This window comes from Vicia villosa, linkage group LG1, assembly GCF_029867415.1.
Source record: "Vicia villosa cultivar HV-30 ecotype Madison, WI linkage group LG1, Vvil1.0, whole genome shotgun sequence".
Classification (NCBI taxonomy): domain Eukaryota; kingdom Viridiplantae; phylum Streptophyta; class Magnoliopsida; order Fabales; family Fabaceae; genus Vicia; species Vicia villosa.
In genome coordinates this window covers 4,523,591-4,551,117 of record NC_081180.1, presented here as the reverse complement: position 1 = coordinate 4,551,117, position 27,527 = coordinate 4,523,591, and the positions used below count along the sequence as shown (strand labels likewise).

Here is a 27,527-nt window from a genome sequence, read left to right as displayed (position 1 = left end):
GATCAATGAAGAGTTAAAAATATTAAATTCGATTAGAACATTTTTCACGTTTTCAGTAGTAGACCGATAAATGAAGGTCAAATTCTATCATATATGTACTATGTCAGTGTCTTATGTCTTTTACGGTAGCGGTGTCAAAATGTGTGTGTCATGTAAGGTATATGTGTTTCAGTCCAATCTGGTGGTCAGAACCAGAACCAGTTTGCACACATCATTTTTTTTTATTATAAACTGTTAACGTTAATGACTAAAGGGATTTCAACATATCATGAACTACAAACTATGTTCTCCCTTCTTGCCTGTTAGTTTTACTTGAATGCAAGCACTTATTATTGTTCAATTTGTGTTAAAACTGAAAATTTTACACACTAAAATCAACTATGGAAAATCTCAAATAGGGAACAAAGCAACTCACTTGGAACTCCCTTGATTTGAATCATCAACAATCCTTAAGGGGCGCTGCTTCAGTGGACGACTCTCTATCTGAAATAAAAAAATACTGAAAAAGTTAGACCGATGATTGAATGTGTGTTTTAGTTTCAAAAGTTCAACATCAACTAATCAACTTGCCTTTGACAAATTAATATCCCTCATAGAAAACACTGCCAGAGCTTTGAATAGTGCACCTGGACCTTCTTCTAAACTGAAAACAATGCTTGTCTGAAGAAAAATCACAAACCTGTCAGCAAATTCAAAAAGTAACAATTGCTGGTATTTAAATACAACTTGTGTACCTTATGGGGCCCGTCAGTTCCTGGAATTCTAGGCTCTCTCGCAAGGACCAAGAAACGGGTAACATTTTCATCATCATCCTATAAAGGTAGCAAAAAACAGCTCAACTTTAACAGAACATATTATTACATAAGTTAAGGCAAAGTTCTATAGCAACTCAATCTTCGAAAACATATAAATGAAGTATTACCTGAATTCCTTCAGCAAGAACGTCCAGGCCATATATTTCTGCAGCTCGGGAACTAGCAATAGCTCCAGTGTGTCTTACACAATTTAAGGCTACTGTCTGTCCACAAAATCTTAATAGTTATGACATGTCACTCTAGAACCTAGTTGACAAGTACTTTCACACAAAGGAAGTTCATAATATACCTTAGCAGCAACAGCAGTATCCTGGTCACCAACTTTGTCAACACCTAGATCATTAAGCACCGTCCTACATTGAGCAAGAGCCTGCACACGAAAAAGATCGGTTATTCGTTGTCAACATGTAAGCATATTCTAGAGATACAGTTTGCAGTCTTAGGAGTCTGCGCAAATCATAAACCAGATTAACACCTGAAAATTGGCATTTTTAGATAAGCCAATAGATTTCATTGAGAAATAATCACTAAATAACTGACAGTAAATATGGTTGATGCAATCTGATAAATTGTATTAAAGTGAAGTCACTGCAAATTTTTAAGCGTATCTCTTCACCGTGTTTGAATAGGAAACATAATGTATACAAGATACATGAAAACCAACCAACCTGAGGATGACTTATAACACTATTGAGCTCCTCCTTTGTCACACCAGGCAATCCTAAGAGACAGTGGTTAACACGCTGCTGCACCTCACCAACAATGTGCAACCTATGTCGAAGAAGCAAGTCATAATTGCGATGGATGCTTCCATCCACAGAATTTTCAATTGGTAGAACCGCTTTATCAACCAACCATAATTCAACTGCCTACAAGTAGAATATGAATATATCAATACAGCAATTATAATTCATAAACTAAAACGTCAAGTCATAAATTGAATGATTGAACCTTAAATGCTGCTTCATAATCATCACATGGCACAGTCTCACAATTTGGATACGCTTTCAAAGCTGCATCCTCACTATAAGCTCCCGGCACTCCCTATATCAAACAAATGATAAGTTAGCACAACAAACAATGTCATGTCATGGATATTTCAGCATAATAGTAAATAGAAACGCTTACACACGATACCTGATAACCCACGCGCACCTTTGATCCATCACTTGCTGAAGAAGAATCATCAATTGATGTTAACGGCTCTGCAATTATACATTTTACATCATCATGCTAAAACTAGAGTAAAATAGGAAAAGCCTGAAATCATAAATTTCATCCATTTCATTACAAACACAAATCGTAATTAGTCTACAGCCTTTCTGCAAACACCTAGCAAAAACCATTTCCCTCAAGTTCAATTGGAGATATACAAGTTCATAATGGATCAAATAATAATATTAACAAGTCAATGATGATATTATAGAGCAAAGAGACAGCACAAGAAAAGAAGAATGGTTTGAACAACTCACTGGGAAGCATGTTGATGTCTGTGTGAAAGCCCATGGAGTGATTCTGATAAGCAGAATGAAGTGAGGGCTTTTGATCTTCAACAGGAATGGCAGCTCTCTGTTGAGCTGAAATTGAAACACTGAAACAACTACATTTGTTCACAGTTTCATATCTCAGATTCCCAATAACCAACCCAGAATAAAAAGAACCCAATTGTGGTTTTGAACAAGAACCCCATATGAATGTAGTTGTAGTACCCTTATTAACAACAAAAGCAAGAGCCATCACTCAATCAAAATGAAACAAAAACAATCTACACAATAGTTCAGAGTTCAGAATCATCCATAAATCAAAATTGAATTTTGGAGAATGTTTAAAGTTTGAAGAAAACGAAAAAAACAAAACAGCACAAAAATGGTTAAGGTAGATGTACTACGTTTGTTAAGACTTAAAGTGACACTCTGTAACCGACCCAACCAATTTTGTTTATATGTGGAACTGAAATTGAAAGATAGAAGACATGCTATGAATTTTCGGTGTCTTGTTTTTCTTTTTTTTTATATGAAATAAAAAATTAAATTGCTTAATTACCTACTTAAGGTGTTCATTGGGTGATGTACATTTCTAATTAATGTTAGCTATGTTCATAGAATCCAGTTGGATAGATTGGAAAGATGGATTTTTACCAAAAAAAAAATGAAATAGCTTAATGCAATGTATTAAAATTTGTTTAAGAAAAATACCATGAATAACAAAAAGGTTAATTCATGCACATTATTGTCTATTATCTATTATCTATTATCTATTATCTATTATCTAACATATATTAAAAGATTGACCAAACTTTCTAAATTGCCCTTTTCTCAAAATAAATTTACACTACAAAATGGACAATTTGGTAACTAACAAAATAACCCTTCACCTTTTTACCTTTTGCACCAAGTGTTCCACTCTCATTGGTCCACCAACTTTCTACAACATAATACACTACCTCATTTTCTCTCTCCTTATAAAGTACAATCTATAATATAAGAAAATTAATGGCTCTGGAAAACACCAATTTAACCTTTTCTCTTTGCCCTCCACCTCATCAAAATGAGGGTATTTTGTGTCCAAAAATTACTTTATGCAACCAAAGATGTCACTCAATTTCATTATAACTACATGGTTACTAAATTATGTCTTTGATTTTCATGATTGAACAAAATGCTGATGTCATTTTGTTCTCTTTGGTTCTAAACTAACTAATACAAACAAATTTTTTCTGCTTTTTCACCTACACCAATGTCTCATCACATCACTTTTTGAATTTTTTTAGCCATTTTCTCTTTCTTCCTCCACAAATTTTTTATCCTCTCTCTTCCTCCGTTGTTCCTATTCTTCACATTTCTAACTCTCGCTTTTTCTCTTTCTGTTTCTTCTCTTCACATTCCACATCTTTCTCTCACTCAAATTTCATCTGAATCTCTTCTATGAACCTAAATGCCTTTCCATCACAACCGTTAAATTGCGTCTGAGAAGGCAGAGGAGTTCAAGTGTAAATCGGCGCTAGCTTATGGTTCTGGAAAAAAATGGTGTGCGAATCAGTTTGTGTTGAAAAGGCACACGACGGAGACAGCATCAAGCGGTGGGGTTGATATGTTGAAACTCATGAAAATAGAGTTGTCTGTGATTAGGGTTTACTTTTGCAGCTTATTAGATTAGGGTTTTTCAGTGATTGTTTTTTTTTTGTGCAGATTATTAGATCTATTTGGAGAAAAAGAGTCGGAGAAGTTTGCAAATAGAGGTAGTGGAGTTAGGGTATGGAACGATGATGAATACGGAAGGTTTGTTACGGTTATGAGATAGATTTGTGGATTTGGTTGAAGGAAATACATGGCTGGTTTTGTGATGTGTTGCATTTTTTAACCGTTTATCCCAAAAGTTTTCTACCAAATTTTGTTTTTCTTTGACTTTTGATATTGGAGTTATAGTTCTGTTTAGATATGCAAGTCTCAACTTTTAGGATCGAAGAATCAAAGGGCGATGTTGGTGAAATCAGAATTGCATTATAGTAATGAGCAGTTGCCGCGGTTTGAGATTTTATTCTGTCATCATGGAAACCGAACTGAGTAATAGCAATACTAGAGGAAGAGGTTTTGGTACCATTTTTGGTTTCACTATTAATCCTAGATCACTCAAGTTTCAACCTTCTGGTTTGTCTTTTGTTCCTGGCAACTTTGATTTCTCAGTTATTTCAATTTTGAGTTTGATTTTGTAGCTCTTGGTTTATCTCTCTCCCCATCAATGATTCAGGGTTTTGCCTTTAGTGATTTAATGAATGGCTTTATCTCTCTCCCCATCAAGGCTCATGGTTTTTCTTTCAACAAAGCACTTAAGGTTATAATCTATCTCTTATTCTTGATTTTAAGTTATTTTCATGATCAATGATAGGTTTATTTTGTGCTCAACCTCAAAGACAAGAACTTATACAAGATTTGTACAAAACTTGGCACGATCCTGTTCGTGGCATGGTTAGTGGTGACATGATTCGGTATATATATATATACACACACGCGCGCGATTTCAACTTTTAGTAATACCATTTTAAACTTCATGTCCTATTTTTGCATAAATTTGTTGGTTCCCTTTAGAAGGGCAACAAGACGGAAGCCGCAAAGGATTTTATTTTATACGTCTGTATCTTTAATTTATATGTATTTTAAAAAATAATATCATGATATATCTAAATGATGAAATCTAAATGAACTACTAATTGTACAGGGATGGTGTAAGTGAATCACAATTTTACCAAGTTCTACTAACGAGCTGATGTGATTCAGAAGGTTTGAAGGAACCAATAAAGATGGGAACCTGTTTCTTTTTTTCAATTTCTATGGTATGAAATTTGATAAAAGTTAGATATTTGAAGTCATTTAGTTATGAATTTTATTTTGTAGATTACAAATAAGATATCTTCATTGTTAATAATTAAATCAAGTGAAATTGAATGAATTTATAGTCTGTGATAATTGACAGTGGCTTCATCACAAATTGAGTCCAATTGAATCTGGCTGTTGTCGACCGCCTTATGAGTAGGTTATCCTTTATTTTCAAAGAGTTTCTTTATCTATAATAATCGGTCAATCAATATAGATTGCAGATTTTTATTTAACCAAGCTTAGCGATGTGCAAGTTCAACGGATAACATTCTTCCCCGTCTACTACTACTTCACGGAGGCCCCGGGATGGTGCGGAGGGTGCTTCACAGATGCCACCATTCCTCAGACATTGTCGTAGCACTTCTTCTACTTCTACTCATGTGCCTTCTACTCCTACTTATGTGTCTGTGCCAGTGACGGGCGATGCAGGATCTGTTGATTACTATTTATTTTCGTCATGTGCCTTTTATTTGTTGATTACTATTTATTTTCGTCAGTTCTGACCTTACTTATTACTAACTGTTTGAATTTTTTAAAAATTTCAGAGTAGGGATCCCCTGAGGTTCTACAACCATGGGCGGAAGATTAAAGATCTCGCGCAGCCTGACGAACCATGGTTTCAGGAGGTACTGGCAGCTTCAGGCATGAGGGACCTCTGTACGCTCGGCTACCATACTATACATAATGGTATGCTTACGGCATTTGCGGAGAGATGGCATCCTGAGACATCATCATTTCATTTACCCCACAATGAGATTATCATCACCCTAAATGATGTGGCATGCCTACTCCATCTACCTATCAAGGGTACCCTCCTTTGTCACAGTAGGCTGACAAAGGCAGAAGCTCAGGAGATGTTGATTGTTGAGCTAGGGATGATCCCGATGACGCCCTTGAGGAGGTGGAGAGGACACGAGGGCCCCATGTCAGGTTTAGCTTCCTGTAGAGACAATATGCTGCGGAGATCACTGCGGCACAGCAGGCTGAGGGGGACGAGTTGGAGCAGGCTACACAGCGAGCGCTAAGATGCTACTTCCTATTTTTTATAGGCACTCAACTCTTTATGGACACGAGCTCGACGTACACAGATGTCGCCTACCTGACGTACTTATCGGATATAGCATGTATCCATGAATACAACTGGGGAGCGGCTATACTGGCGTACAATTACCACAGACTTTGAGAGGGATGCTTGTGGAAGACAAGGACAGTTGCGGGCAGCTGTACTCTTTTGGTGGTAACAATCTTATACTCTTTTATTTTTTTATTTTTTTTATAGTACTTTAAAATAATCGTGTTTTTTTCAGGGTTGGATACTACAACCCTTCGCAAACATTATTGGCTGGGGAGAGGTAGAGGAGTACACAGAGGTCATGCCGCGTGCCAGTGCTTTCACCCCCTTAGAAGGAATCAGGTGCCTGATCCCTACAGGCACGGTCTTGACCAGATGGCCGCGTAAGACATCAGGTACTGCTTCTATGATGAGCACCAGGAGACGGTTCTGTTTGACGAGATAGCTTTGTATTATGGATGGTTGGTCGCCAGCTCGACCATTGTTGTACGCTATCTTCCGGAACGCGTCATGCGTCAGTTTGGATATGAGCAGACGATACCCCGTGATTCTACTGTCTCAGCTCCTATCGTCATGACCCGCAGGCAGTTAGATGAGGTCTTTGTAGACTGGGAGCATCACATGGTCCCTAAGGAGACACGGGCGACGAGAGCAGAGCACGACTGGAGCTGTGTCGAGGGGTACATCACTTGGTACTACAGAGTCTCACACCCATACATGCTTCTAGCTGCAGATGGGGGTCCGCTCAGACCAGTCTACGAGGAGATTCTCCGTGCGCATCAGGCTCAGTTGGACCACACTCAGGATCTTCTACCTCTATGTCGTCAGATAGCTGACAGGGGCATCAGAGCCATTGCAGAGGGTTTATTCCCTGACGAGACTGCTTTTAGGTGTGTGCTGGATGATATGATCAGACTGGCAGAGAGTGTATTTCTGTACTGTTGACATCGTGCCAGGACTCGTGGAACACTTGATGCTAGGGGTAGAGCCAGCATAGCCCTTGGTGGACTCAGAGTGGATGGTACGCAGGATGACACCTGGCATACTCAGTAGTTATATTAGATGATGTATTTATATTTTATTTTTGTATGTATTTGATGATGTACTCGACACTTTGACTTTCATTATTTATATATTGTATTTTTATTGGTCTACCTACTCTTGTCTTTTAAATGCATGATTGTTTAAATAACTCTCAATTGGCGAGAGTAAGATATGACAGACATGCCATAAAATTAACTTCAAAGAAACGAGTGTGATGTCTCTTTTGGACCACTACAAAAGTAACGTTAGGTAGATACCCTTCCTTTATTGATTTACAAGCCTGATAAACATATATAGAATTTAGCGGTGTATATTTATGAATAATAAAGCAACAAGAAAACATTGGGTGATCTACAATACATTCAAAAAATTCAAAAAATAGCAGACTGTTCTGTAGATGGATCTACGGAAGTACCTTTGTTCCAAAAACATTGGGTGCTTCCGTAGATGCATCTACGAAAGTATTTCTAAACTGAATATAAGGTGAAATTAACTGTGTTTTCTTTTGTTTTATACGCTTCCGTAGATGCCTCTACGAAAGGAATCAAATTTTTTCAAAATATGAAGTGTTTTCGGATGTACATCTATATAAACTGGAGGCAAAATTAGAATTTTGCATAGTGTATAAAAAATGCATGGGGTTGGATGAGAAACTTTCTAAAATAATATCTTACTTCTCTTTACATTTCATTTTTTCTACTCAAAAGAGAACAAAAATAAACCGCAAAACTTTTTTAAAAATATTTAACAACTATCCGTAACAAAGTAGAAATATTCATTTAAAAGTCACAAATATAATTATGAGTGTTAAAGATAAAACTCTAACAATAACGTCCAACTTGATTTTTAATTAAGGCATTTATGTTTGAGAATTTCTTTACCTACCTCCTTATGGGGGTCACCCCCAGTGAAATTTCCCATTTTCCCCTGCTTCGGAGATGCATCTCCGAAGTAATTTTTTTTAAGATTTTTTTTTACTTCGGAAATGCATCTCCGAAAACACCACTTTTTTGGTGTTTTCGGAGATGCATTTCCGAAATGCATGAAAATTCAAAAAAGGGTGTATTTTGGAAGTTCATTTCCGAAAAAATATCTGCATATACAATTTTCCATCCTTCACTATTTTATCATTTTTTCTCCAAAACTTCTCCAAACCCTCTCCAAAACTCAATCAATCTCCATCCATTTTTCGTCTCAAAATCAAGTTTAAAACCGTTGATCACGTTAAAGGGAGCATAGAAAGCTACAATTTGAGGTAAACATCTCTCATTTCATCCCCTATTTCACTACATTGATTGATGAATTTTCTGCTGAAACCTACGATGGTTCGGAAGTTCATTTCAGAAATATGTTACCTAACGAATTTCGGAAATGTACTTCCGAAATAAGCCCTGGCAGTAAAAACAACAGTTTTGGCCAATTTTGCTAATTTTTGCATATGTTAGGTATGATACATCCGGACAACATTGTGCACGACGACGTAGTAGCTAACGTTAGTAGCGATCTGGCTATCGACGTTAAATCGATGATCGATGCGGTTGATGTTCGGCAACAATTTACAAATGATCGGAGCTTCGCTATAAATACAACACACTCTTCTTCATTCTCTTCACACCAGAAAACACAAATGACACAAACCTACCCCCACCTAGCATTCGTCTACTTCACCACTGGCTACCCGATGCCGTTCCAATTCCGCTTCTCGCGCGACACGCGTTTGCGGAGTTGATAACGTCGCTCAACACGCTATTGCAATATCCGGAAAATCGAAAGGTTGTCAAGCTCGAGTACCGCTCGCCATCGCTTAACGACGACGGAGACGTTGAGTTCACACATTTTGAGATGAAGAACGACGAAGATTTAGCGGTTTTGTGGACAACTTTCGACCAATTTTCTTCGAAGGGTCCGATCGAGTTGGACGCGGAGCTTCAAAGATCGGGGGACGACGTTATCAAAATGTTGACTCATCCTCACCTACCCGTGTTTAACAATATGTAACTTTAATCTTATGTAATGTGATCGATGTAATCTTCATCCGATTAAATAAAGCGAATCGTTGTTGTTTGTTATTTTTATTCTGTTCAGACCTTATTTCGGAAGTACATTTCCGAATTTTTTCAAGGGGGGTGAATTCGGAGATGAACTTCCGAATACACCAATTTTCTGGAAAACAACTTTATTTCGGAAATACATTTCCGAAATCAGTGTTTTTCATAAAAAAAAAACACGTTTTCGGAAATACATTTCCGAAAACATCTTTTTTTTTCTAATAAAAGCACTTTTTGGGAGATGTATTTTCGAAACAGAGGGTATTTTGATAAATTCACCAGAGGTGACCAAGAAGGTTAGGAGGTGGGTAAAGAAATTCTCTTATGTTTAGTTGGATATAAGATAAGAAGAAGAAAATAGTCTAATCAAATAATTCTAATATTAGTTTTGATAAAATAATAATAATTGTAATTAATTTAAGCTATTTAGTTCATTAAAATTAAATATGAATAATTTTTTATCATAGTAATTGAATTGAAATTATATTATATTTTATTAAATAAGTGTTGGATTAGGATTTTAAAAGTCGTTATATATATATATATATATATATATATATATATATATATATATATATATATATATATATATATATATATATATATATAATTTAAAATATTAAATTTAAATTATTACAGCACACTTTCTAATAAATTATTCAAATGTACTTTTTATTTCATCAAAATTCAAATTATTTTTATAAATTTTAATTTTATTTGCTTAGAATTATGTTAATCCTTATTATACCAACAATAACATTAATGAGGTATGGAAAGATTATCAAATTATTTTCATTTTGAGGATTGTTATTTTTATGTGCGATATTTTCATTGTTATCATATTGATCATATTTTTTAAGAAAGTACATCTATGAATAAATTTATTTTGAATTTTTTCTAAGATATGTATGATTATTATATATCACACACTTCAAAATGGAGCTAAAATTTGACGTTTTTGAAAAGTGAAAAACAAAATCTTTTTTAATGTTGCCTGGAAAAAAATTAAAAGATTTTAGTTTTAATAATAATCACGCTAAAGACTGAAGTTGTTACGTCCCTCTAAGATTTCTAAGATTTCGATTTGGACGTTGGTCTAATTTTATATATTGCTTTATTTGGGATTGGTTGAAAATATATTTGTTAAAAAAATTTCACATTGCTTATGGTCCGTTTGGTTCAAAGGAGGGGAGGGGAGGGGAGGGGAGGGGAGAGAATTTAACTAAATATATGTTTGGTTCAAGAAGGAGAGGGGAGAGGTTTTTAACCACATGTATGTTTGGTTCACAAAGGAAGAGGAGGGATTTTAAAATCAAATTACTTTTTTATCCTTATAAATATTGTTATGTGTACTTCGTAAAAATAATTATAAATAACAATAGTATTGAGTAAATTTCTCAAAAAAAAAAACTTATTCGTTCATAAATCATACTATAACAGTAAACAACAACACACATTAGTTGAACTATAGATCTTCAATGCAAATCAAATCATTATCTGATCTTGATGATTCATCTAACTCAATAAAACAATTTATATAATTTAAAATAAATAAAATAATGTTAGAATGTTAAAAAAATTGGACAAATAATATTAAACTTAAAATTTTTATTTATAATATAAACATAATGTATTGCATATTGTTATTATTATTAATAATATAATAAAAAATCTTATTACTATTATATATTATAAATAAGAGCTGATATAAGGATAAGGATGTTATTTTTTTTTTTGAGAAAATATACTGTAATTTTATTCAAAAAAATAAGTTAATTACAAGCGATCCCACATGGATCCAGCAACTAAAACTATCCAATAGGACAGAACGAATCTCAGCAAAACAATCTATCAATCCTCAAGCATAAGGATAGCTATGTGATTTCTGAGTTTTTTATTTTCCCACCCTTTATACACCAGAGTATCTATGATATCTTTCCTTACTTTATCGATATCTATATCATCCCCGAGTATTCTTGCATTTCTGTATTTCCATAACGCGTATATGGTTTCGGTGGCTGCCATTTTAATGATAGCAGCACAAGAACCCTTTCCTTTCGTATTTTGAACTAACCAATTTCTTTCATCATTCCAATCACCAGGACTATGATTAATCTGGATCCAAGCGAGTACTTCCTTCCAAACCTTTTTCAAACTTTCGCACTCAAAAAACAGGTGATTAACTGATTCATCTTTTACACAGAAACCACATTTTGTATCTTTCACAAAACCAAACTTGCAAAGTCTATCCTTCGTCGCCAACCTCTCGTGACATGCCATCCAGAACATAAATTTTGATCGAGGTTTAGCATTATTGTTATACTGCAAATTTCTCCATTCTACTTTTGAACCATAGGTTTGAAGAATTCTATACATCTTACCCATGCTGAATTTTCCCCATTCTTTAATTTCCTGCCATTCCTGCATCTTTATAGCTTCATCTCGTTGCATCATAACAGCTTTCATGATCCATGTATCATTCGACCTGGTACCGATTTCCATCAGATTTTTGTTTCGGACGTAATAGGCTTGAATCCAGCGAACCCAGAGCGAATCCGCTTTACCACTTAAGTTCCAGAGAAGGCGAATCAGATTCAATTTATTCCACAACTCTATATCAATAATATTCAGCCCCCCATAACATTTCGGTCTACACACATTCTTCCAAGCGATAGGTGAAAGGATGTTATTATTATATATAAAAAAAACATAATATTAAAAAGGGAAATTCAACAAATTAAAAAGGAAAAAATTCACTTGAGAGCAACAACGCCCAAATAGTAATCGCACAATAGAAGAAAAATGAAATGTGAAATAACACAGAAAAATCTAGTCTTTAATAATTAAAATAAGGACAACCTTGGAATTAAAAATAATAATTGAGGATAAAATAGGGAAAATAATAAAATTTTGATTATGATCTTCCCTCCCCTCCAAATCCCCCCAATTTGGAGGGGAGCAAAAAGTGAGTCTAGGAGAGAATCTGCTCCCCTCCCCTCCCCTCGTAAAAAATGAACCAAACACATATATTTATAAATATCCCCTCTATTTACTTCCTACCAAACGGACCCTTAGTTTTATGAAGAAAGAGATGGTCCAATACTATATATAAAATTAAAGTTCTTTTAAATTTCACATTTCTAAGTTTAGTGAAGGAAGAGAAAGTCCAAAGTTATATATATGACTCAAGTTCTTCTTTCCAAAACTAATAACAAACTCGTGCGTACGCAAGGGTTCTGGTTGAACACGTGCATTATTTCTACAAATAGTCATTGTTGTTTATAAAAAAAATACATTAATGAGAACAAAATAAATATTTGAAATACAGATATATTTTTATTCAAAGTAAATTATAAGCGGTTTTTTAAAAATAAAATTACATAGTATTTAATAATTATTTAACAACTAAAATGTAGGATTAGAAAGAGAAACTAAAAGAGAGTCAAAGTGTATGGAAAGTACCCGTGAGGATACACGAGTACTGATTTGTTACGCGCATTTGTACACAAATTAAGAAATTAATAAAACAAAAATATTTTGTTTTGACATCATTTATAAAAATATTTGAATAAGTAGTATTTTTTTCTCGTATATAAAAATAATATCATTTACAAAAATATTAGAATTAACCATAAATTATTTTTTTGTATTTTAATATAATTTATAAAATTATTTGAATCTATAATACATTTTCCCGTAAATAAAAATAATACTGTTTATTAAAATATTTGGTCCACATTCAACAGTGTTTTAAAATTTTCCAATTCATATAGATGAATTGAATGGTTAGAATATAAATTATTTCTTGAAACTTAAATATCAAATTAATATAGCTATTGTTGAAATTCAATTGTGAGTTAAATTTTGTCTTAACATTTAAAATAAATAGTGCAAATTGAAAGCTCATCATTACACTAGAATGAATAGCCTAATAAATAACCTTATAACAATTTTATTTTAATGAATAGCATTTTTGCTCTTATATTAAATTATATATTTTTGCTCTTATGTTAACCTTCCACTTGTACTATAAATATGTGATATAAGAAAACCTTTAAAAATGATTTGAATTGTAAAATCTAGAATATGTTTAAATATAAAAATTAAAAATTTCAATTTAAAATAAAATTTATTCAGGAAGAAAATCTCATTTTACATGCCAAAATACCCAACTAAATTCAATTTTAAACGTATCAAATTATTTCTCAAAATAAATGAATCCAAATATCTGCTTAAATATAAACGCAACATAGCAATGGCACCACGGCAAAATCGACGTAATTCAAACTTAGAACTGATTTTCAAAACCATAAGCCTGCAAGCATTAATTTTGGGTAAGAAAACCACGCACTTATAAAATTGAAAATGACTTTAAAATTCAAATTGAAAATGATGATTTCATAGTTCATTTTTTATGTACAGGTATCATGAGGCAATTAAAAAGCACCAAATTACATGAAAATTCACTCACTTATAACGCTCGCAAAAATGTAAAGTCATCTCTCCTACTGCCCCTCTGCTTACAACCACTTTGGCACCAGAATCAAGTACAGCCTTGATGAGCTCCTCTACTTTAGCCTCTTCAGTTTTTGAATACTTCTCTAGCTATAGAAACCAAAAACTCAAAATTAAGAGCATTAAGCACAAAAGTAACCGTACTTGTTAAAAAACAAAAGTAAATAATCCATGAACTACAAAAGAAAAACCATGTCCATCAAATAATAACAGCATCAAAATCAATAAAATAGTTCTTGTCATAGTGTTATAGTTTAAATTAAAATACTAAAATAGTTTCCAAACAAAAGCTCTACCAATGACAGTTTTAGATAATTATTAGTGCCTCTATTTTCATGGTTTTTCTTTTCACTTTTTCTTCCACTGATACCAACTTTGAACCTCTTTCTCTCCCTCACCAAGCACTGTCCCATTCCCCTCCCCTACTGTCTCCTTTTCCCTTGTCCCCTCCAAATGTTGTCGTTCTTAAATTCCACGCCACCCGTAAATGATTGAATGAGAATAGTTCCTTTAGTTTCAGTTGCAGATGTATCAACGCCACTCGCAAACACGACAACCTAATGTATGTCATTCAAGACCTGCTACATAACAGAAAAATGCTCACATTAAAACCAGTCCAGTTCAGCTGTGAACATGTGGAAGTTTGAAAAAAAATTCTAAAACTTAAAACCGACAACCCAACATCAACGGAAAAAACCATTATCTGCAACTTTGTAAAATAACCCTAAATCTAACAATTGTCATCTCAAAGATTCAAGTCAAAAAACCCTAAAACCTTAAACTCACCTCTTTATCAACCAGTATCATCTCAAATTTTTATTTACTCTTGAATACAAGTGTCTATTGTGATGGCATCTGACGGCTATCTTCCAGAGTTCCTTTGTTTCATTGTTGTCTTTCACTTTCTCAAAAGTTCTTGCCATGTTGAAGTGGAAAACTAATTCAAAGTTTAGAAGAGTGGTGGATTATGCCTTGGTTCAGCAAAGAAGAAACAGAGGTTGAAGAATGAGTAGAGAGAGATGAAGGCCAAAGGATGCAAGGAAAAATAGAAATGAAAAGACAATAGATGAAGTAGCGTGTACATGTGACCATAATTCTAGGCTTTGGCGCGGGCTTTTGTCGTGAAGAGGAGAAAAGTGGTATGCTAAAAAGTAAATCATAATAACGGGCAAAGGGGAATGAATTATATTTAATCTACTTTATGTTGTTGTTGGCCCACTAAAAATATTATATGGTTGGAAGAAACCAGCAAAAGATATTATTTGCCCCAAAAATATTAATTTAAACTAAGATAATCAGAGGGTATTTTGGTGAAATCTAGAACAGTAAATTTTCTTATATTATAGATGTTTCTGTCAAAAACACTTTAAGTTTGTATTTGACTTTTTATAATTTCTATTACACTCTTGTTTTAGAATGTTGTGATGGGTAGTTAAATATTTTATTTGAAAAGTGTGTATGTATTTGGGGCCTTGGAGTGGTTGAGGGTAATATTTTCAATTAAATTGACAATTTTTTTTTTAAAGTTGTTGATTTATGAATATCAACAACCTGTTTACAAATAAATGTTGCTGTCAGGTATTGAACCATGGACCAACAACTTCCTTAGCCCAACTAGCAAGTGTCAATTGAGCTACCCCATCCACCTTAAAGACGAATATAATGAACTAGTATAAACTCTAATGCAATCTTCTCTTTCCTTATCTCCTTTTAATTTGCTGTATAGAAGTGCATGTTTAGATTTTTATCGTTTTTGTTAAAAATTGCACATTGTTAGGTTTATTTTGTTCATAGCGTTTTGTTGAGTAAAGTAGGTCTGGTAGTGATAAAGTCACTTAGATTATCTATCTTACAATTATAGTTGTTTGTAACAATAATGTTAGATTGGTTCAGGTAATCAATAAAATTCTATTAGACACCCTGTTTAAATTATATTTTTAGTTGATTAATTCATGTATTGAATAAATTGTTCATAACTCCATACTTCATTATATTGTTTTAACATATAGTAACATCTAATATCGAATCCAGCGCATACGCAACAAATTTTTCGCTTCTCGTTTTTGAAGAACTGTGATTTTTTAGAAAACCTTTTTGAAAATAATTTTTTTAAGGTAAGGTCTATTCAATACCGCCCTCTCCTTTTCTAGACCTTTATCACCCATATTCTCCCCTAAAAAAGATGTTTTTCTCAATTATATAAATGATAACTACTCACAAAAGTGGTTACATGTTGATTCTTAACAACTAGATGATGGAGTAATCAAAACATAACTTCCCTTTTTCTTGGACTTAGATTTGAAACCTTTGCCTCTCAGGAAAAAAAAAATTGTTTTGGTTAGTCGTTTACAACTCAGTCCCAAGTCTTTTCATGTTGCATTGCCATAATATAACTACATCAACTTTTTACACCTTTTATAGTTTAGAAGATGAGTATTTTCTTTTATGTATATACGATTATTATGCATCCAAGAGTCTCTGGCAGGACCTTGAATTTTCGAATGTGGATTTCTTTCGTAAATAAAGATGGCAACAATTGGATAAATCGACATATTTGGCGCTCGTTACAACTTACAGTCTTTTTGTTACGTGAATTTTATGGGCAAGCAAGAATATAAACTTCACTTCTACTACTTATGACAACGTTCCTTTATGTCTCCTTTATCTAGCTTCTTACAACATGGAGGACTCATTTCTCTCTTGCTTCAACAAGCGAAATCATAAGCACACTAACGAAATACTCATCAAATGAAACTCTCGCCCCCTTCTTAGAATTATCATAAATGCTTATGGGAGTTGTCTCATGACACCTAATAGAGCTGAGTTTTGATGGATCGTCTACAATTCATTTGGAGATTAGCGGTGAGATTTTTCATATATCCTTCAGGAGGAACTTCGTGTCATCAGACAGGGTCTTGCAATCATAAAATACATGGTCATCAATGATTTATCTTTCCAAACAAACAATGTGTTATATATCAACCTTATCGAGACCTCCACTAATAAATACCATAAATGCATTATTTTTATTCAAGACATCGAGGACATTATATGTGTAAATGGTCAATTAAGAATCGCTCAAACTCTTCATGAAGGAAACCATTGTGTAGAATTTGTGATCATGCTTGACACTTCTTCTAACCAAAACCTCCTTGTTCACACTTTTTCTCCCTAAAGACTTAGTCGATTTCTTATGGTTGACAGTGCAAAAATATTTTTTTTAGAGTTTAATTTGTTACTTTTTTAGTCTTGTTGTAACAAAAAAAAGGCATATACTTGATGACTTACAAACGAAAATTTTTGCTAAATAGAAAATTTATAATAATTTATAAATTAAATCAAAATGAAAAAAACAACATAGATTAGAGGAAGCATAATTGAAGCACATAAGAGTGGAATTATTTGAAAAAGTAACGTATTGCATTATGTCTCTTCATTTACTCTTATAACACATATAATTTCACCAAAAGAGTTTATGTCTCTCTGCATGTTCGGGAGCACTGATAATCGCACAAGTATCAATATGTTTCTTCTTTTGTTGAGAAGGAGACACTTTTTCCATGGCTAAATCATTCATCATAGTCGAGCCCTTGATACCAAGAGCAAAAATCCTCATTCATTTTTACTTGCTCGGAGGATAAAGAACTTGTCTCGGTATGGTAAAAAGAAAGGGGTCGGCAGAAGTGAACTCAAGACCAGTACTTTAAAAATCCACTCTTGCAAGAGCGAGCAAACCCAATTGGGTTCGAGGACGAGTAGAATGCAAAATGAGCCCCAGGTATGATAGGTTTCACCAACATGAAACGTTCAAGAAAATTATCCCAATCTTTGGTAAAAGAGTCAAACCAAGGGACATTGGGACAAAGGGAAATCAATCCCTGATCCCAGAGTTTGTCTCAAGAGGTACGGGCCATGTAAAAGAGATCAAATAAAAGCTTAAGAGAAGGTTTCCAAGATTTATGCCCCGCACTGAGTTGAAACATCTTCATATAAGCTCAAGCTCATGGATGAAGTTTTCACATATGCCTAAGGATTGCACCATTAAAATGTATTGTTACTGTTAATCTAATGCTTAGTATTATTTATAATTCACTAATAGTCATTAGGAATTAATTTAATACTAAAGGTTTATTCCCTAAGTAATTATGGATAAATAATCTAAGAAACCAATAATCATACATAATAGAATTTTGTTATAACAAGGTCAATTTAGGATAAAAATGGGATTTAAAGTTTGACTAATCCATAATATATTTCATCATATTATTTTCTACGCCATTAAATGTATTATTTGCTTTATAGTTTTTAAACAAACCAATCCAAAGACCTCCCTTACCCCCTTTGTTTAACTGATATAAGATTTAAACCCTATGATAATATGCAGTCTCCGAGTTTGATATTTGGGACTTTCTGATATTACTACATTGAACTAGAATTATACCTTATAATAATACGCAGTCTCCGAGAATCTGTAATGATTTTTGCAGTGTCCCTTATTTCCATAATTTCAACACTCGATAGTCTTTCAGTTATAGAAATTACGATGATTTCTGGACTTGGATCAACTTTCCTTTGATTTACCACGTCCATATTCTTTAGCTGAATTTCTTACTGTTTACTCTAAATGTAATACTGAAGAGGATGAATATTTACCCAACTCTTTTTGTAGGATCTCTCCACCAAAAACCAAATCACAAACATCATCAAATTTCATCTTTTGACTTTCCGACGAGCTACTCACAAACGTAATAGTAGCACTCCTGCTATTTATCTGGTATGGAAGATAAAAGTATTAATACTTGTACCTCGTTAAATTTGATTCCCACTAAACTCGGTTGGGTAGTGAGAATATTGAGTTCCTTGATTTATTGTGCAACTAATGTGCCTCCATCATCTGAAGCATAAACAAATGCCTTATTAACTGAACTTTATTTAAGGTCGACTATTTTTCCATACATTTTAGAAAGAATCGTCATAATGTTAGAACTTGGTATTACAAGGTTGGTGAAAATGGAGTAATTGAGTATGGAGAGGGAGGGAGAGAGAGAGAGAGAAAGAGAGAGGGAGGGAGATAGAAACAGTATATTAAGGGTGAGAAATGCATATTTGCATTAACAGTTGATTAGGATACCCATTGGGTGTTTATACAAAAAGTTACAATAGATTATGATACAAGTAACAAAGCCAAAACAGAAATTTAACAGTCTGTAACCAATTACGCAAAACTTATAACTGGTTACACCTATTTCTAAAATAAAAATATAATAGTGATAATCGATTATTGCGAATGAGTAACTAATTACACTCTCGACAAAATCACTTACTTTAACTTTTTCACATAGTTATAATCAGTTACACCATATGGTAATCAGCTACAACACTTGAATTATGGATTTTCACTTAACACATAAGACTAGCTGTGGTATTTTCCTTTACAATGTTAAAAGCAACATTATGAGATAAAGACAATTGGATAACAATATATTCTTGTCTAACGAAAGGGTTCCATTCATCTTCTTACATTAAATCTGTTTTTTTTTAGAACTTTTCAATTTTCACCATTCCTTCGTCTATGACCATCACCTTTATAACAGTCTGGGCCCCTCACAAGACAATCCCGACACTGCTACCTCACGATCTTCTCTACCCCCCTCTCTAGTAGAATTTTTGCCTTTTGTGGGAATCGAACCTACAGAAGAATTGTTGATATATTTTAAAAACTTTTTATAGAATCGAACCTATAGAATCTAGTTCGTGGTAAAATTCTGCTTCTAATAGTGTATTCATTTGCTGGAAACCGTTAAGAATCATGATTTTTCCATAGTATATCATAGTAGTGTAATGTAAATGTAATGGTTTATATAATACATGAAAAGAAAATATCTTATAAATCTTACAAATAGTGACAAACATAATAAAAACAAAATTACATCAATCTAATAAAAATACAGACATCAAAAGTATCTCAATCTCCGACCGACATCAACAGTAAAACATAACTTATCCATATCCAAACAAAATAAGGCCCCCAAAAAAGTCTAGCCAACATCAACAGTAAAACATAACTTATCCAAGATAATTGAACTCTTCCGAAACGTAGTCGACCAACACATTACCATGTGTTGTATGATGAAAATAGATTCAGTGCAGAACAACTCTAAAGTTTTAGTTGTTTTAAATTGTTGTAGGACATGTGTCGGAAAAGTCAGATATATGTCAGAAAAGTCAGACAAGTATTCTCAAATAAAATATTTACTTTCTTTACTTCGACTCTTTTTAAATATTTGTCTGACACCCGTATAACATTAGTACACCACATATCATACATTTTATACAAGTATTTTCAAATACAATCATATATGTAGTGACTTCACTGTGCTATGTTTTAACATTATTGGAGTCCTATGTTTTTAACATTATCGGTGTCAGTATCTTTAATGTCTCTATCGTGTCGGGTCTTTGTGTTCGTGTGGGCAATAATATATATTTATGCTAATGACAATATCGGTTCAAATTGAATTTTTCTTGTGATTCAAAATGCAGATCCTACATCCAAAAACTCCAAAGAATACATGATGTACCATCCTTTAACAGGTCAATGTGCACAAGTTAATAAAAATAATGAAATTGAAATTGACAGCTGCAAGAATCAAAAGAGATGGAGCTATAATGGTTCTCAAATCTTTCTGAGTGGCTCTAAAAAGTGCTTATCTGCTTCAGGTGAAGGGCATCCAGTTTCTGTATCTGATGATTGTGAAAGCAAGAACAGCTCATGGAAAACAACATCACTTTCTGAACTTCATCTGGCCAGTATTGATAAAAATGGGAAAGAACTTTGCTTGCATAAGGATTCAAATTCATCTGTTATTGTGAGTTCAAAATGTATATGCATACATGATGATTCTCTTTGAACTATTGATTACTTTTCGGTTCTTTCTTAATGAATTGGTTTACCATTATGACATTTCTTTGTCTATTTCGTGTTGGTGATTATAACAGAACTATCAAACTTATTAGATTATGTCCAATGTATATGCACAAGTTAAAATAGGATTCTCCAAAGAAAACCTCAAATGACAAACAATTTATTGAACGACTTTACAAGTTTTTGTAATTGATTAAACATAAAGCACCAGTGGTCTAGTGGTAGAATAGTACCCTGCCACGGTACAGACCCGGGTTCGATTCCCGGCTGGTGCAAATATGAAGAAGCTATGATGATAATATTTGTGGTGTTTGGTAACATCACCTTTCCTATAATATTTGTGGTCTTAGGTTTTGTTTGCTAGATAAGTTATCCCAAACACTCTTAAGCTTCTTTATACCAATACACAAGCTTAAATAAGCCAATTAAGATGATCTTAAATAGTTTGCCACAGATTATAGCCTGTATCTCTCCAAACCGGGACTGCTTTTGGCTTTTTCGACCAAACCATTACATTACATAGCTTAGAAGCTGAACATTAACGTGTTTGGTTATTCTAAAGATCGGTAACTAGTATTTATTATGTCAGGGTGGCTCCATAGTATCTGTTATTGACTTATTGTAGTGATACAAATGCTGGAATATTAAACATATTCCGAATCAGAACTAGCTGGACTAGACCTATCTTAATTATGATTATTATGAAGAAATTCACACGAGCTATTGTTATTATCGCAGGAGTTTCCCACCGCAACCAATCAGGCAATCAATAATCTGTAAAAGCGTAAGAAGTGCTTCTGTAATGCTAAAAGTAATTCATATCCTATGATTGTTTGCATCTCTTGCTTATTACTTATGTCCTAATTGCGTTTTATATTATTTTAGAGTTTTTCAGATCCACACAGGATACTTGCCCTGGCTAATCTTCCACTATTCATTGTAAAAACATTTGTAGAAACTAAAATACCATCAAGTACAAGAAGCATTGTGGTAAGATCCTAATTCCTAAGGGAGATTGTTATTAATACACAAACCATAATTTTTAAGAGAGATTCTTAGTCACAAATTATGCTTGCTCCAGGATATAAGAGTGTGGCGATTATGTGTAATTTTCTTTATCTCAGGTATGTGCTGCAAAAGTTCCATGACCAAGATATCCTCGCGTTTGGAAGACCAATAAAAAAAATTGGAACCATTTCCAAGGCTGCTAAGCTTGTACAGTCTGTAAGTTCTGCCTTCCATTGGAGTATATTCATTTCTATCATTAACCTAGTAATTTAAGATCCTGTTTTTTGTTTTACAACTGGACAATTGTCATAGTGGTACGCTCGTTTTATACTTCTGGCTAATTTTTCCTTGGAGGATTTGCATATCTTGAAAAATAGTATTTCTACTGTCTTATACAGATTAAGGAACTTTCAAATGTCAAAGAGGAAGTTTATGGAGCTCTTGTTACCTATGTCGCTTGGGAGCTAGAGTTTCCATTAATTACAGTGAAAAAGGCTGTCAAGACTCTAGAATACGAGAAAGAATGGAAGCGAATAATACAGGTATTTGAAAAAAAAAAAATTACATCCTTATGGTTTTTTAGATTCATTATTGTAGCAGAGTTTGAGTAAACTCTTATTTTCTGCGATCCACCATTGCAACACCAGTGATTTATTTATTTATTTTTACTCGTCTCTTTTTAAGTTGTATTGACCTAGTGCTTTGATATCTCTAAAGATAGATGTTCAGCCTAAATTTAGTTTGTTTTTTGAATTTTATTTTAGTTATTACTATTTCCCCTATTCTTCCCGTGACTTCTATAACTTTATGTTCCATGTCAGGATTGCTTCTGAACTAATATATAATTATGTAAGTTACTTATGACACTATAGGTAACAAAATGGATGCTAAGCAAGGGTCAAGGAAAGACAATGGGAAGCTATTACACATTAATTAATGCTTTAGCAGAGGATGACCGACTTGATGAAGTGGAAGAGCTTTGGACAAAGCTATTAATGCAGTACACGGAAAGCTTGCCTCGTAAATTCTTTGATAAAATGATATCTATCTACTGTAAAAGGGGCATGCATGACAAGATGTTTGAGGTATCTACTGTAAAAGTGGGTGCTTTAGCTTGAAAGTTTGCTCATTGCATAATATACTGGAGTTTGAGGGCTCTGATTAGGAAATAGTTTAGCAGGTTTGTGTTATATTGTTGGTCATATATTTGCATTGTATTGTATTCAAATGCTTAAACCATGATAATTAATTACTCCTAGATACAACAAGCAATTCTCCTTTTTGTAATTTTATGAATCTAGACTTGTGCACCAGTATATGAAGTAGCAGGACTCAATAGTCGTTTCTATGCTATTCTCTACCATCAGTATACTTCAAGCTTCAAGCTATCTTCCCTTTGCAGGCTGGCATCTTTTTTTTGTTGTTGTTATTTCTCTACCTTTTTTCTTTTACTCATTTGTTTTTCATATTTCTTTTTCTCTTACATTTTGGCTATTATTTTTCTTTTTATTTTTTTTATTCCTTTATTATAACGGTTAGAATCTCAATATTATATATTGAGATATTCCTATCTGCTTATTATTATTAATCTAAAGATTAAGATATATTCATTTCAAAACTAACATGAGTTTTTTAAGGAAATTTATTTTAGCCATTGAATTAGTAACAATCAACGGGTTGAATTTGGTGTCAAATAATGTTTGACACCGGTGTCAAACGATCCCCTCCCATATATATATATATATATATATATATATATATATATATATATATATATATATATATATATATATATATATATATATATATATATATATATATATATATATATACACACACACACACACACAAACATAACTAGTCTTACTAAAGATCCAAACATCGATTTCCAATAATAATATTAAAAATAACAACAATAAAATAAATTATTTTTAACTCTCTGAGGCTCGTAAATGTATTTCATTTCAGTTTGAAAACAATTCGTTCAAAGTCATTGTTGTGTTTCCGTTTTGTTAGAAGATCTGCAATGTTGTCTTGAGATGAGATATATGGAGTGCAAATAAGATTATTAACTAATGAAGTGTTTATCAACTTCAATATATTTGGTTCCGCCATGTTGCACTGTGTTATGGGCTATTCTAAAAGCAAAGTTATTATCACAATAAAGTCTCATTGGTTCATTACATTTTTTCCTCAAATCTTTTAAGATCAATTGTAGTCATAAAGTAATTCACATATCCCTCTGTCATTACCCTGAACTCGGCCTCAACAATAGATCTTGATACTGCACTTTGTTTTTTACTCTTCCACGTCCTAAGATTTGTACATAAGAAAGTGCAATAATTTGTAACTGATCTCATATCCACAATTAACCTACATAGTCGACATCATTAGTATAAGCTACAAGACCCAAACTCCCATTTCTTTTAAACAAAATTCGTCTACCATGTGTTCATTTCAAATATTGTACTATTTAGAGTGCTACTTGTAAATGAATTTATGTTGGTCGGTGCATGAATTAGCAGACTAAGCTAATAATAAAAGCAACATCAGGTCTAATATATTAGAGGTATATAGGTTTTCCAACTAATCTCTGCTACATTTTCATATCAACCGAAATATCTTCTTTTACGTTTTTCAACTTCGCACTTGGATCAATTGGTGTATTTGCAGGCTTGCTGATGGAAAAAGGTAAAACACAACAAGGGTGTTGGATTATGTCCCTTTTTAAATTTGTTTATGTATTAAAAATTTGCTTAAAGAAAGAAGTATTATATGTAATAAATTAATGATTTTTGTTAACTAGGAATTATTAGTGTGTGAGATCAAATATAGTAGTGAATAATATAAGTAAAATATTATGAGAAAAGAACACAAAAAACTTATCCTGGTTCACCAACTTGGTTAGTCCAGTCCTCACACCTTGTGAGATTTTCCTTTTATAAATTCTTCTTCTGACAACTTTTCCTTCTATGTACTCTTAGCCTTATTAGGCTTACACTTCTGAATGATATAGCTTACAGACAGCTTACAAGATAATTGGTTTTGTATATCTTAGATGTGATATACTGTATAGTCTTAGAATGTTTACAATGTGTTTCTTATATACTCTATATATGGCAGTGAGTATTTGAACTGAGTTTAGAATGATAACTCTAAAATTTACGTGTTCACTATTTGGTAGTGAGTATTGAAAGTAATTTGTAAAATGAATGATAACTTTGGCTTTATGATTTTGGCTTTCTTTGTGTACTGCAAAAATTCGGTAGTGAGAGCATAGAGTATGACTTCTATTTATAGAGCCAAAGCTTGAGTACAAATACCAGAATAACCCTTGAAATATGTGTATGATAAGTACTGAAAATTACTTGAGTAATGTTGAGAATTTTTTTGTCTTATTCTGGCAGGACTTGGTCTTATGCTGGCAAGACTTGGTCTTATTCTGAGTAGTGTTGGCTTCTGGTAATTCTGACATTTGACTTATTCTTCAAAGACTAATTATGATGCTTGTTGAGAATAACCCTTGGCAACTCTAAGAAAGTAACTCTGGACAATTTCTGAGAATTACTCTTAGTAACTCTAAGAGAGTAACTCTGGACAGATGCTGATAATTACTCCTAATAACTCTGAGAGAGTAACTCTGGACAGATGCTGAGAATTACTCCTGGTAATTCTGAGAGAGTAACTCTTGACTTGTTCTGAGATTTATTCTTGGTAATGCTGAGAATTACTATAGATATTCTGAGAATTACTTATATGTATTCGAAGCTTGTTCTTTGATACTTAAGTCTGAAATACAATATTAGATCTTTGTTTTGATAGAGACCATGAAATATTTAGATTGATTAATTGATGAAATAAACTCAGAGTTTCTTTAATAAAATAGTTTGTAATATTCAAAATACTAACAAAATATGTTTCAACATTCTCCACCTTTTTGAATGGTGACAAACTTTTTATTTTAGTTCCTTGAGGCAAGACTTTGAAACCCCCCCCCCCCTGAAAAGATGCATACTTTGAAAGGGCAAATGCTCCCCCTCAATGTTAGTACATATATATAGTAGATGAACATTAAAGCATTTGAACAGAATATTAATTAGATAGCAGTGAATTTATTTGTAAATGTTTGAGGATCAATACATCAATTGATTGACATCAATATTTTGGTACATAAACAAAAAGATCCTAGTGAGCAACTGCTAGATACGAGATAAAATAAACAAAACAAAGCTTGGGACCAAGCTTGTTCTCCCCCTTTTGTCAAACATGCAAAAAGGAAGGGGCAAAAGGAGAAAACAAAAACGAGACTAAGGATCTGTAGTTTCATCATCAGATGTTGCTTCAGAAGATAGTGGAAGAATAGGAAATTGTATTTGTGAGATATCTGAAGGAACCATTCCTGGAATTCGAGGGCAAGCGTGTTCAGTTATGTATGTTTCCCAGAACTTGTTGGTTTCCATTCCTTGCTTTTGCAAAGCTGTGATAGATCGGAGAATAATGTCTTCGTGTGGGTTAGTCTGATCAAAAGAGATGGAAGTCCGAGGATGAGTGGGAGGACAGTTGCCAATATTTGGAAGATGATTAAAAAAGGAGTAAGTGAGGGAGGTAATGCGAGCAGTATTTGGGGGCATGGTGTTGGAGTTATTGGTGGTGTTTCGTGAAGGTGAGGAGTCATATTTTAGGGCAAGGAAGGTTTGGACATTAAAAGAATTGTCTTCATCCTTTGGGGAGGAGAAGTTACAGGAATAGCATATGGATCAAGATTTGGTACAGAAGATGCAACATATGTATCAGTAATGTCAACTTGTTCAGAAGGTTGATTTTGATCATTGAAGAAAAATCATCTAATTGATGATTAAGATCATCAGAGCTTGTTTGTTGGATGGAAGTGAGGTTAATTCTTGGGGGAGAAGGCTCTTTGTAAGAGGCATGTGAGTTTAGTGGTGAAATAAGATTTATAGGATTTGTTGAGATGGAAGGGGAAGTGTAGGTAGTAGTTTGTGGAATAATGGAGGTGAGTTGATTTGTAGAAGGAAGTGGAGTGAAGAGTTCAGCTTCAAACATTGAAATAAGAGAAGATAGCTGATTATCAGGAATTGTAGTGGATGTAGGAGTATGTGGAGATGTGGGTGTGTTGGACTGATAAATTTGGTCAGTCTGAGGACGTGAGAGAAATTGATCAAAAGCAAACATATTGATCATGTCAGAGTCAGACACATCAAGACTTGGGGAATTGCCTATTTGTTGCAAATTTTCATTTGGAGGAACAACAGAAGCAGTACAAACCATAGTAACAGTTGGGGATTGAACAACAAGACTGGGTGAGCTTGTGATTATAGCAATGTTTTCTGGAGGATTAGTGACAGAGGGATGAACTATTTCATTAGGAGTTGGAGAAATAGGTTGTGAAGGTTGTTGTGTATCTGGTGAGGAGTTTTGACCGTGTTGTATAGAGTCTAGGTCAACATAAGTTGGGAGAGCCACAGATAAAAGAATGGGACTATTGGAAGTTGGGCTAATTGGAGAGTCAGAAAGATTTATACCTGTTTTTAATGGTTCAGATGGAGCATATTGTTTAACTAGGCGTCTGCGTTTTGGTTTGGAATCCTGTTTGGGGTGAAGATGCACGCTTAAGAGACAGAATTTTCATACGTTAAAGTTTGGAAGCATCCACCATCTTATTGATTTCAAAAGGTTCTTCATCGTCCAGGGGAACATTGAAGTATT

General features: G+C 33.5%; 2 protein-coding genes, 1 long non-coding RNA gene and 1 other non-coding gene across 7 annotated transcripts; 3 read left to right on the top strand and 1 right to left on the bottom strand.

The window, feature by feature from the left end:
- The first annotated feature begins 3,634 nt into the window (after window positions 1-3,634).
- On the top strand, window positions 3,635-5,456 carry LOC131599969 (uncharacterized). 3 transcript variants are annotated; one of them, XR_009282969.1, is made up of 4 exons: window positions 3,635-3,894; window positions 4,004-4,462; window positions 4,563-4,646; window positions 5,031-5,456. It is a non-coding gene; the product is annotated as an uncharacterized LOC131599969 (long non-coding RNA). The 3 variants fall into 3 exon arrangements; XR_009282968.1 differs by having other exon boundaries at window positions 4,563-4,942; XR_009282964.1 differs by having other exon boundaries at window positions 4,563-5,456.
- Window positions 5,457-11,203: 5,747 nt separating this feature from the next.
- Window positions 11,204-11,818, bottom strand: LOC131635498 (uncharacterized). Its single transcript, XM_058908825.1, has one exon. It carries the CDS (start codon window positions 11,816-11,818, stop codon window positions 11,204-11,206), a length of 615 nt encoding a protein of 204 aa, XP_058764808.1.
- Window positions 11,819-20,996: 9,178 nt separating this feature from the next.
- Window positions 20,997-21,067, top strand: TRNAG-GCC (transfer RNA glycine (anticodon GCC)). Its single transcript has one exon. It is a non-coding gene; the product is annotated as a tRNA-Gly (tRNA).
- A 551-nt stretch (window positions 21,068-21,618) lies between these two features.
- On the top strand, window positions 21,619-23,166 carry LOC131599958 (pentatricopeptide repeat-containing protein At4g21190-like). Of its 2 annotated transcripts, XR_009282962.1 has the most exons (4): window positions 21,619-21,782; window positions 21,917-22,016; window positions 22,199-22,342; window positions 22,673-23,166. XR_009282962.1 is itself a non-coding variant. In XM_058872196.1 (3 exons), exons 1-3 carry the CDS (start codon window positions 21,861-21,863, stop codon window positions 22,916-22,918), a joined length of 546 nt encoding a protein of 181 aa, XP_058728179.1. In that variant the 5' UTR covers window positions 21,791-21,860; the 3' UTR covers window positions 22,919-23,166. The 2 variants fall into 2 exon arrangements, 1 of the variants encoding a protein (XP_058728179.1); XM_058872196.1 differs by lacking the exon at window positions 21,619-21,782 and having other exon boundaries at window positions 21,791-22,016.
- Window positions 23,167-27,527: the final 4,361 nt, after the last annotated feature.